General features: G+C 42.0%; 1 protein-coding gene across 18 annotated transcripts in view; it reads left to right on the top strand.

Moving 5' to 3' along the window:
* Nucleotides 1–12,879, top strand: part of LOC133568754 (receptor-type tyrosine-protein phosphatase F-like) — a 621,387-nt gene that overhangs the window by 452,365 nt on the left and 156,143 nt on the right. For all 18 annotated transcript variants that reach the window (XM_061920870.1, XM_061920869.1, XM_061920884.1 and 15 more), the window contains one exon: nucleotides 6,591–6,860. In XM_061920870.1, the coding sequence (XP_061776854.1) occupies nucleotides 6,591–6,860 (270 nt within the window). The remainder of the gene's footprint in view (nucleotides 1–6,590; nucleotides 6,861–12,879) is intronic.

Genomic DNA, 12,879 nt, shown 5'->3' with positions numbered 1-12,879 from the left:
GCCGCACCGATCCGCCTGTCGATCTCACGATCCACTCTTCCCCCACTCGTGAACAAGACTCCTAGGTACTTGAACTCCTCCACTTGGGGCAGGGTCTCCTCCCCAACCCGGAGATGGCATTCCACCCTTTTACGGGCGAGAACCATGGACTCGGACTTGGAGGTGCTGATTCTCATTCACACTCGGCTGCGAACCGATCCAGTGAGAGCTGAAGATCCCGGTCAGATGAAGCCATCAGGACCACATCATCTGCAAAAAGCAGAGACCTAATCCCGTGGCCACCAAACCGGAACCCCTCAACGCCTTGACTGCGCCTAGAAATTCTGTCCATAAAAGTTATGAACAGAATCGGTGACAAAGGACAGCCTTGGCGGAGTCCAACCCTCACTGGAAACGTGTCCGACTTACTGCCAGCAATGCGGACCAAGTTATTTTTAGTCAATTTTATATATATTTTTTTCCAAATAGTTCAAGAAAGACCACAAAAAAATTAGCAATATTTTGCACTGTTATACAATTTATTAAATCAGAAACTGGTGACATAGTGCTGTATTTTACTTCTTTATCTCTTTTTTCAACCAAAAATGCTTTGCTCTGAATAAGGGTGTACTTGAATTTAAAAAAAATGTTCACAGGGGGTACATCACTGAAAAAAGGTTGAGAACCACTGCCGTAGAGCGTAGGGTGAAACTGTAACTGAGTGTGCAGCGCCAAACGTTTCTCCTCATGAGCAAAATTGAACTCTGTCTCTGCCGGATTCCTTGCTTCTTGTCTCGTTTAATAGATAGTTCGGTGGAAACAGTGGTTAAACAACACTGGTGTAGCAGTATGACGTCTGCAGGGATAGCTTGCTGCCATAGTCTTTTGAATACTTTTAAATAGCAGTATTGGGTGAGCGTTAACGGCCTCCCACCGGGCAGCCAAACGTTTGGCTTAGCGTCCTTCTCTCCGTAATCAAAGGAGCCCTGCTCCTTCCATTCAGCTCGTGTGGTGATGGTCATTATGTTACAGTTTCTAAAGTTTCATTCTCCGATGTTACGCTTGCCAAAAAAAAAAAAAAGTGCATTCCTTGTTATTCAGAATGGGGAGAAAAAAACAAGTCACATGTAAATGCCGCCTGTCTGTTTATTCTGGGGGTGGCTTTTCTCCGGATGGCATATTGAGCCTGGAGCATCCGTGTTTGCCTTGTCCCTCGGCAACATCAGCGGGCCTCTCCGTCTCCATGGGAACCCCTTTTTTTTTTTTAATGTCAGCCCATCTGCATATCTCAACTGCACAAAGCGAGGGAGGGAGAGAGAGAGAGAGAGGGGGGAAATTCAACAATCCCTCTCTGCAGGTTCCTTCAGTGATGCAACTCTTGCCACCGTTTGACACGCCGACAAAAGAGGTCCAGTCGGAGTTTATTCCAGTCCCTTTTGTGGGGAAAAGAATCCAAAACCCCCTCTTTCCAAGACCATCTTGTGACAGATTCTCATTGTGTGCACACTCGGACGAATGCCCTCCTTTATGCTATTGATTCACCAGATCTGGTCCTAACTATTTAAAGGCCTAGTGAAAGCCACTACTATCAATCAATCAATGTTTACTTATATAGCCCTAAATCATTAGTGTCTCAAAGGGCTGCACAAACCACTACGACATCCTCGGTAGGCCCACATAAGGGCAAGGAAAACTCACACCCAGTGGGACGCCGGTGACAATGATGACTATGAGAACCTTGGAGAGGAGGAAAGCAATGGGTGTCGAGCGGGTCTAACATGATACTGTGAAAGTTCAATCCATAATGGATCCAACACAGTCGTGAGAGTCCAGTCCAAAGCGGATCCAACACAGCAGCGAGAGTCCCGTTCACAGCGGAGCCAGCAGGAAACCATCCCAAGCGGAGCGCAGAGATGTCCCCAGCCGATACACAGGCAAGCAGTACATGGCCACCGGATCGGACCGGACCCCCTCCACAAAGGAGAGTGGGACATAGGAGAAAAAGAAAAGAAACGGCAGATCAACTGGTCTAAAAAGGGAGTCTATTTAAAGGCTAGAGTATACAAATGAGTTTTAAGGTGAGACTTAAATGCTTCTACTGAGGTCGCATCTCGAACTGTTACCGGGAGGGCATTCCAGAGTACTGGAGCCCGAACGGAAAACGCTCTATAGCCCGCAGACTTTTTTTGGGCTTTGGGAATCACTAATAAGCCGGAGTCCTTTGAACGCAGATTTCTTGCCGGGACATATGGTACAATACAATCGGCAAGATAGGATGGAGCTAGACCGTGTAGTATTTTATACGTAAGTAGTAAAACCTTAAAGTCACATCTTAAGTGCACAGGAAGCCAGTGCTGGTGAGCCAGTATAGGTATATATGTATGTATATATGTATATAAAGGTATATACAGTACAGGCGTAATGTGATCAAACTTTCTTGTTCTTGTCAAAAGTCTAGCAGCCGCATTTTGTACCAACTGTAATCTTTTAATGCTAGACATGGGGAGACCCGAAAATTATACGTTACAGTAATCGAGACGAGACGTAACAAACGCATGGATAATGATCTCGGCGTCTTTAGTGGACAAAATGGAGCGAATTTTAGCGATATTACGGAGATGAAAGAAGGCCGTTTTAGTAACGCTTTTAATGTGTGACTCAAAGGAGAGAGTTGGGTCGAAGATAATACCCAGATTTTTTACAGAGTCACCTTGTTTTATTATTTGGTTGTCAAATGTTAAAGTTGTATTATTAAATAGAGGTCGGTGTCTAGCAGGACCGATAATCAGCATTTCCGTTTTTTGGCATTAAGTTGCAAAAAGTTAGCAGACATCCATTGTTTGATTTCATCAAGACACGCCTCCAGCTGACTACAATCCGGCGTGTTGGTCAGCTTTAGGGGCATGTAGAGTTGGGTGTCATCAGCATAACAGTGAAAGCTAATACCGTATTTGCATATGACGTCAAATACGGTAAATGTTTTTAAGTACATTTTGTGGATCTTCCTACCACAAAATTGAAACAGGGATACCTCAGGGTAGTGTCTTGGGACCGATACTATTCAGTCCATACATCAATGACCTACCAGATGTATGCACAGATATAGATTTACAGATGTATGCGGGTTACAAAGTCGCATATACATCTGGTAAGACCTGTACTCTAGTTGCTAAATGCTAAATTAGACAAAATAGCATCTTGGCTGGCATCTTCCTGACACTAAAAATACTAACTATGTCTGCTTCGCCATAAAAAAGCAACCTCAAACAAACCTGAATATAAAAATTAATGATGTGTTCATTGAACAAGTACCTGAAGTCAAATATTTGGGCATAATCCTAGACCAGGGGTGCCCACACTTTTTCTGCAGGCGAGCTACTTTTCAATTGGCCAACTCGAGGGGATTTACCTCATTTATATATATCATTTATATTTATTTATTTACGAAAGAGACATTTTTGTAAACAAGTTAAATGTGTTTAATGATAATACAAGCATGTGTAACACATATAGATGTCTTTCTTTCACAAAGACAAGAATATAAGTTGGTGTATTACCTGATTCTGATGACTTGCATTGATTGGAATCAGACAGTAATGATGATAACGCCCACATTTTCAAGTGGAGGAGAAAAAAAGTTGTCCTTTCTGTACAATACCACATGAAAGTGGTTGGTTTTTGGCATCTCATTCATCCAGCTTCCATACACTTTACAAGAAAAACATTGGCGGCAAATTCCGTAGCTTGCTTGATTGACTTTCACGGCACCCGAGGGTCTTGTGAGATGACGCTGGCTGCTGCCAGTTCATTATTATGAAAAAACGACAGAGAGGAAGGCGAGAAACACTTTTTATTTCAACAGACTTTCGCGCCGTCCCTTCCGTCAAAACTCTAAAGGCCGACTGCACATTTCCTATCTTCACAATAAAAGCCCTGCTTCATGCTGCCTGCGCTAACAAAATAAGAGTCTCGGAAAGCTGGCGTGCACAAGTGATGTGCACGCCAGCTTTCTGAGGGATCGCTTGTGCACGCCAGTTTTCCGAGACTCTGTATTTAGTTAGCGCAGGCAAAAGTCAGATTAAGAAAATGTGTAAAACCCTGAAGGCCAACCTAGTCCGTTTTAAGACTATAAGAAACGGCTTAACTCTCAGCTGTGCTTTTACTTTTATGAATTCAATGATTCTTTCACACGTACAGTGGGGCAAAAAAGTATTTAGTCAGCCAGCGATTGTGCAAGTTCTCCCACTTAAAATGATGACAGAGGTCTGTAATTTTCATCATAGGTACACTTCAACTGTGAGAGACAGAATGTGGAAAAAAAATTAAAAAAAATCACATTGTAGGAATTTTAAAGAATTTATTTGTAAATTATGCTGGAAAATAAGTATTTGGTCAACCATTCAAAGCCAAAATCTCCTTCCATCAGTGAGAGATTTGAATGCTTGACCAAATACTTATTTTCCACCCAAATTTACAAATAAATTCTTTAAAATTCCTACAATGTGAATTCCTGGATTTTTTTTTTCACATTCTGTCTCTCACAGTTGAAGTGTACCTATGATGAAAATGACAGACCTCTGACATCATTTTAAGTGGGAGAACTTGCACAATCGCTGGCTGACTAAATACTTTTTTGCACCACTGTATCTTATGGTTTGACTACATGGTCCCAGGCACACCAGTCCTCAATCAAGACCATTGAGTGTCTTTATAACCGCGCCTTGAAAGTCCTAGACAAGAAGAGTATATACCATATCACCATTGCTAAATTTTAACCAAATACAATATTTTAAGTTTTACCAATTTTATTTTGTTACGTACGGTCAAACTGGTTTTTAAATGTTCGGATAACTCTGCTCCCCAATTGCTCTGCCAGGCAATTACAAGACTGCAGAGTGGTACTAGATCTTTCACCAGAGCAATGTCAAAAGGCAACTGTTGCGTTCCATTCCGTAGAACATATTTTGCCCAGACTGCCTTTTCAATAAAAGGACCACAAGTATGGAACTCTTAACCTGACACTTTGAAAAGTATATCTGCACTTGTCACTTTCAAAAAACAAACACAATTATGGCTAGTTGAGCAGCAATCGTGTTCCCATGTTTAGTTTTTACTAATTTTTACTAATTGTTTTTTTATCTGGTCTGCACTTTGTGTTTTTACTATTATTATTGGCTTTTATCTAGTTTGCACTTTGTATGTATCATTTCTGTTAGTATTATCGACTAATTTTTGCCTTATTATTTTTATTTTCCTGTTTTAATGATGTTGGATCTGTGTTGTTGTTGTTGTACCTGGCTAATTACCTTTATTTATCTGTCCCTATTTCAAATAAACCTTAATTAGTCTGCACTTTGTGTTTTTACTATTATTATTGGCTTTTATCTAGTTTGCACTTTGTATGTATCATTTCTGTTAGTATTATCGACTAATTTTTGCCTTATTATTTTTATTTTCCTGTTTTAATGATGTTGGATCTGTGTTGTTGTTGTTCTTCTTGGGGACAAGTGTTGTAAATTAGCTTTGGCTACAAACACTATGATGCATACATTGGATAACTGTTTTTTGTATCTGTCCCTATTTCAAATAAACCTTAATAACATTCTAACTTGGCTTCACGGTGGGAAAGGGGTTAGTGCGTCTGCCTCACAATACGAAGTTCCTGCAAATTCAAATCCAGACTCGGGATCTTTCTGTGTGGAGTTTGCATGTTCTCCCCGTGAATGCGTGGGTTCCCTCCGGGTACTCCGGCTTCCTCCCACCTCCAAAAAAAACATGCACCTGGGAATAGGTTGATTGGCAACACTAAATGGTCCCTAGTGTGTGAATGTTGTCCGTCTATCTGTGTTGGCCCTGCGATGAGGTGGCGACTTGTCCAGGGTGTACCCCGCATTCCGCCCGATTGTAGCTGAGATAGGCGCCAGCGTCCCCCGCGACCCCAAAAGGGAATAAGCAGTAGAAAATGGATGGATGGAACATTCTAACTTGGATTGTTTCCCTGGCTTGGAGACTCTCCTGAAGGACAGTGCGGCGAAGACCCAACAAATTCCCTTCTTGTCTCTCATGGACACACACCTGTTGTTGTTGACTTTGGACTAGCACCTGCGCAGTACATCAAGACCGCGGAACAGAGACACACTACGGGCTTACACACACACACACATCCACAAAAATATACACCACACACACACACACACACCCCCAACCTAACGCCCTCGACGCAAATCCCATAGGGGTGATGAATGGATGGTCAGCGCCTGAGAGCTGCGGCCTACCATAATGACCCCGAACTCCCTTCCCTCTGTTGCTAGATATCTCAAGATGTATGTTGTAATATGTATATGTGCTTTGCTTTGGAGGTTTTTTTCCCACTCCAGACTGGGCCCCCTTAGGATTTTTTGTTACTCATCCTTCCCCAGCGTTGACCTTTTTCCCATCTTACAGGGCGCCTTATGGCGACCCATCCGCGTTCTTGTTCTGTTACCCTGTACAGTTTGTTTGTCTAATCTTGAACAGGTTTGTGCTGAAAACAAAGTTTCGTTGTGCAATGACAATAAAGTCCAATCCTATCCTAACTACTCCCGCCCTTGTCCCCGTCCTCGCTCTGTTAGTGCGGAGGGTCCCGCCCAGGTTCTCCATCCCGCCCACGAACCAAGAAGTGATGCCGGGCGGCAGCGTCAACCTGACGTGTGTGGCGGTGGGCTCGCCCATGCCCTACGTCAAGTGGATGATGGGCCTGACGGAGCTGACCAAGGAGGAGGACATGCCGATGGGGCGCAACGTGCTGGAGGTGACCAACATCCGCGAGTCGGGCAACTACACCTGCGTGGCCATGTCCTCGCTGGGCTTGATCGAAGCCACCGCTCAGGTCACGGTCAAAGGTCAGTGTTTCCGCTTCAGACACTTCCCCTGTCATCATTTTCAAAATGGAGGAGGCTGATTTCAATACTGGTAATTTGAAATCGCAAAAAGGGAAGAAGATTAAGTGCTATTCAGTCGAATTTAAGGTCCAAGTTTACATCACACTCAAATGTTTACTGCATGCCTTTGGTAAGTGCCGGAGTGAGACGAGGTTTTAAAATAATTAGCGCATGCTTACTTTTACCGCATGCCTTTGGTAAGCGCCGGAGTGAGAAGAGGTTTTAAATTATTTAGCGCCCCGGCGGCAATTCAAGGAAATACGGTAGTTTGAATTTCCACAGGCGAAATGTAAGTAGAGACATACCTCAGGTCGGGTTGCAAAATTCTGGGAATATTCGAAGTTGGACGCTTTTCATGGGGAATAATAAACATTGAATGCAACATGCTAGACCAGGGGTCAGCAACCTTTTTGAAACCAAGAACTACTTCTTGGGTACTGATTAATGCAAAGGGCTACCAGTTTGATACACACTTCAATAAATTGCCAGAAATAGCCAATTTGCTCAATTTGCCTTTAATAAATAAATCTATATATATGAAAAAAATGGGTATTTCTGTCCTTCATTCCGTCGTACATTTTTTTTTTTTTTTTACGTAAGGTTTTTTGTAGAGAATAAATGATGAAAAAAACACTTAATTGAAAGGTTTAAAAGAGGAGAAAACAGGAAAAAAAATGAAATTTTGAAACATAGTTTATCTTCAATTTCGACTCTTTAAAATTCAAAATTCAACCGAAAAAAATGAACAGAAAAATTTGCTAATTCGAATCTTTTTGAAAAAATTTAAAAAATAATTTATGTAACTTTATTAGTAATTTTTCCTGATTAAGATTAATTTTAGAATTTTGATGACATGTTTTAAATAGGTTAAAATCCACTCTGCACTTTGTTAGAATATATAACAAATTGGCAAAGCTATATTTCTAACAAAGACAAATCATTATTTCTTCTGGATTTTCCAAAACAACATTTTTAAAATACATTCAAAAGGCTTTGAAATACGATTTAAATTTGATTCTACAGATTTTCTAGATTTGCCATATAATTTTTTTGAATTTTAATCATAATAAGTTTGAAGAAATATTTCACAAATATTTTTCGTCGAAAAAACAGAAGCTAGAATTAAAAATTAAATTAAAATGTATTTATTATTCTTTACAATAAAAAAAAATACTTGAACATTGATTTAAATTGTCAGGAAAGAAGAGGAAGGAATTTAAAAGGAATGTGTATTTTAAAATCCTAAAATCATTTTCAAGGTTGTATTTTTCCTCTAAAATTGTCTTTCTGAAAGTTATAAGAAGCAAAGTAAAAAAATGAATTAATTTATTCAAACAAGTGAAGACCAAGTCTCTAAAATATTTTCTTGGGTTTTCAAATTCTATTTGAGTTTTGTCTCTCTTAGAATTAAAAATGTCGAGCAAAGCGAGACCAGCTTGCTAGTAAATAAATACAATTTAAAAAACAGAGGCAGCTCACTGGTAAGTGCTGCTATTTGAGCTATTTTTAGAACCTGCCAGCGGGCGACTCATCTGGTCCTTAAAGGCTACCTGGTGCCCGCGGGCACAGCGTTGGTGACCCCTATGCTAAATCATGCGGCACGATTATTAGCTAAATTCATGCAAAGTCAGTAGAATTTCAACCCTGAACTGTGCATTCCTCATCACATTTGCAGTGCATTCTACCATTACATGCACAGATAATTCCCAGCATGCTACACACTACAGCAGGACTATTGAGGCCATTCTAGTATTTGAAGCCAAGGACTTCATCCGGTCAGGTGAGTTTGGCTGATATTACCGGGGTAAATATATTCGATCCCTGGTATTTAAGTTTATTCAAGGTGTAACTACTTAGTGTGACTGTGGACTACTTGTTACAGTATGACTGTGGACTACTTGTTACAGTATGACTGTGGACTACTTGTTACAGTATGACTGTGGACTACTTGTTACAGTATGACTGTGGACTACTCCAGCAGACTTCCACTCAAGCTCGCTAGCTGTTCCTGTACTTGTTAAATGATTTTGGGGCCAATATCTCTAGCGAGCTAGGTTTACGTACCGCCACAGTCTCATAATCAATCAATCAATGTTTATTAATATAGCCTTAAATCACAAGTGTCTCAAAGGGCTGCACAAGCCTCAGCGACCCCTTTGCAACCCTAACCTCAGGATACCAGTTTAATTATGTTAGTAAGATAAATAGTTCAAAATTTACTCGACTGTGAGGCTGATCCAGATTGTTCTTACTATGTTACGTTTACGTTTCAAGCTTCGACTTCCGTTTGTGCATGCTTGCGGTCTCCGCCTCAACCTGGAGACAAAGACCGTGGACGACTAACTCATACTCCGCGTCTTATCCTCTGCACTTAGCTGAAATACACAATTTCTTCATGCTTCCAGTCTCTTCCCCAATGCAAGAACCCCTCTGTTGAGCCCATGAGTAGTTTTTGACTCCCATAGTCTTGTGCTCCGGTTTAAAGTTAAAACCCTAACCTCAGGATACCAGTTTAGTTTTGCTAGTTAGTCAATCAGTTCAAAACTGACTCGATTTTGAGGCTGATCCAGATCGTTCCTACTACGTTAGGTTAAGGTTACAAACTTCGACTTCCGTTTGTGCATGCTTGCGGTCTCCGCCTCCACCTAGAGACAAAGACCGTAGACGACTAACTCATACTCCTCGTCTTATCCTCCGCATTTAGCTGAAATACACAATTTCTTCATGCTTCCAGTCTCTTCCCCAATGCCAGAGCCCCTCTGTTGAGCCCCTGAGTTGTTTTTGACTCCCATAGTCTTGTGCTCCGGTTTGAAGTTAAAACCCTAACCTCAGGATACCAGTTTAATTATGCTAGTTAGTTAATCAGTTCAAACCGACTCAATTTTGAGGCTCATCAAGATCGTTCCTACTATGTTACGTTTACGTTTCAAGCTTCGACTTCCGTATGTGCATGCTTGCGGTCTCCGCCTCCACCTAGAGACAAAGACCGTGGATGACTATCTCATACTCCTCGTCTTATCCTCCGCACTTAGCTGAAATACACAATTTTTTTCATGCTTCCAGTCTCTTCCCCAATGCAAAATCCCCTCTGTTGAGCCCATGAGTAGTTTTTGACTCCCATAGTCTTGTGCTCCGGTTTAAAGTTAAAACCCTAACCTCAGGATACCAGTTTAGTTTTGCTAGTTAGTCAATCAGTTCAAAACTGACTCGATTTTGAGGCTGATCCAGATCGTTCCTACTACGTTAGGTTTAGGTTACAAACTTCGACTTCCGTTTGTGCATGCTTGCGGTCTCCGCCTCCACCTAGAGACAAAGACCGTAGACGACTAACTCATACTCCTCGTCTTATCCTCCGCACTTAGCTGAAATACACAATTTTTTTCATGCTTCCAGTCTCTTCCCCAATGCAAAATCCCCTCTGTTGAGCCCATGAGTAGTTTTTGACTCCCATAGTCTTGTGCTCCGGTTTAAAGTTAAAACCCTAACCTCAGGATACCAGTTTAGTTTTGCTAGTTAGTCAATCAGTTCAAAACTGACTCGATTTTGAGGCTGATCCAGATCGTTCCTACTACGTTAGGTTTAGGTTACAAACTTCGACTTCCGTTTGTGCATGCTTGCGGTCTCCGCCTCCACCTAGAGACGAAGACCGTAGACGACTAACTCATACTCCTCGTCTTATCCTCCGCATTTAGCTGAAATACACAATTTCTTCATGCTTCCAGTCTCTTCCCCAATGCCAGAGCCCCTCCATTGAGCCCCTGAGTTGTTTTTGACTCCCATAGTCTTGTGCTCCGGTTTGAAGTTAAAACCCTAACCTCAGGATACCAGTTTAATTATGCTAGTTAGTTAATCAGTTCAAACCGACTCAATTTTGAGGCTCATCAAGATCGTTCCTACTATGTTACGTTTACGTTTCAAGCTTCGACTTCCGTATGTGCATGCTTGCGGTCTCCGCCTCCACCTAGAGACAAAGACCGTGGATGACTATCTCATACTCCTCGTCTTATCCTCCGCACTTAGCTGAAATACACAATTTTTTTCATGCTTCCAGTCTCTTCCCCAATGCAAAATCCCCTCTGTTGAGCCCATGAGTAGTTTTTGACTCCCATAGTCTTGTGCTCCGGTTTAAAGTTAAAACCCTAACCTCAGGATACCAGTTTAATTAGGCTAGTTAGTTAATCAGTTCAAAACTGACTCGATTTTGAGGCTGACCCAGATCATTCCTACCACGTTACGTTTACGTTTCAAGCTTCGACTTTCGTTTGTGCATGCTTGCGGTCTCCGCCTCAACCTGGAGACAAAGACCGTGGACGACTAACTCATACTCCTCGTCTTATCCTCCACACTTAGCTGAAATACACAATTTCTTCATGCCTACAACCTCTTCCCCAATGCAAGAACCCCTCTGTTGAGCCCATGAGTAGTTTTTGACTCCCATAGTCTTGTGCTCCGGTTTGAAGTTAAAACCCTAACCTCAGGATACCAGTTTAGTTTTGCTAGTTAGTTAATCAGTTCAAACCGACTTAATTTTGAGGCTGATCCAGATCGTTCCTACTATGTTTCGTTTACGTTTCAAACTTCGACTTTCGTTTGTGCATGCTTGCGGTTTCCGCCTCCACCTAGAGACAAAGACCGTGGACGACTAACTCATACTCCTCGTTTATTCCTCCGCACTTAGCTGAAATAAACAATTTTTTTCATGCTTCCAGTCTCTTCCCCAATGCAAAAACCCCTCTGTTAAGCCCATGAGTAGTTTTTGACTCCCATAGTCTTGTGCTCCGGTTTGAAGTTAAAACCCTAACCTCAGGATGCCAGTTTAATTATGCTAGTTAGTTAATCAGTTTAAACTGACTCGATTTTGAGGCTGATCCAGATCGTTCCTACTATGTTACGTTTACCTTTCAAGCTTCGACTTTCGTTTGCGCATGCTTGCGGTCTCCGCCTCCACCTAGAGACAAAGACCGTGGACGACTAACTCATACTCCTCGTCTTATCCTCCGCACTTAGCTGAAATAAACAATTTTTTTCATGCTTCCAGTCTCTTCCCCAATGCAATAACCCCTCTGTTGAGCCCATGAGTAGTTTTTGACTCCCATAGTCTTGTGCTTCGGTTTGAAGTTAAAACCCTAACCTCAGGATACCAGTTTAATTATGCTACTTAGTTAATCAGTTTGAAACTGACTCGATTTTGAGGCTGACCCAGATCGTTCCTACCACGTTACATTTACGTTTCAAGCTTCGACTTCCGTTTGTGCATGCTTGCGGTCTCCGCCTCCACCTAGAGACAAAGACCGTGGACGACTATCTCATACTCCTCGTCTTATCCTCCGCACTTAGCTGAAATACACAATTTCTTCATGCTTCCAGTCTCTTCCCCAATGCCAGAGCCCCTCCATTGAGCCCCTGAGTCGTTTTTGACTCCCATAGTCTTGTGCTCCGGTTTGAAGTTAAAACCCTAACCTCAGGATACCAGTTTAATTAGGCTAGTTAGTTAATCAGTTCAAAACTGACTCGATTTTGAGGCTCATCCAGATCGTTCCTACTACGTTACGTTTACGTTTCAAGCTTCGACTTCCGTTTGTGCATGCTTGCGGTCTCCGCCTCCACCTAGAGACAAAGACCGTGGACGACTAACTCATACTCCTCGTCTTATCCTCCACACTTAGCTGAAATACACAATTTCTTCATGCTTCCAGTCTCTTCCCCAATGCCAGAGCCCCTCTGTTGAGCCCCTGAGTGGTTTTTAACTCCCATAGTCTTGTGCTCCGGTTTGAGGTTAAAACCCTAACCTCAGGATACCAGTTTAATTATGCTAGTTAGTTAATCAGTTCAAACCGACTCAATTTTGAGGCTGATCCAGATCGTTCCTACTATGTTACGTTTACGTTTCAAGCTTCGACTTTCGTTTGTGCATGCTTGCGGTTTCCGCCTCCACCTAGAGACAAAGACCGTGGACGACTAACTCATACTCCTCGTCTTA

The sequence above is a fragment of the Nerophis ophidion genome, linkage group LG14 (assembly GCF_033978795.1).
Source record: "Nerophis ophidion isolate RoL-2023_Sa linkage group LG14, RoL_Noph_v1.0, whole genome shotgun sequence".
NCBI classification, from domain to species: Eukaryota; Metazoa; Chordata; class Actinopteri; order Syngnathiformes; family Syngnathidae; genus Nerophis; species Nerophis ophidion.
This window is presented reverse-complemented; position numbering and strand designations above follow the sequence as displayed.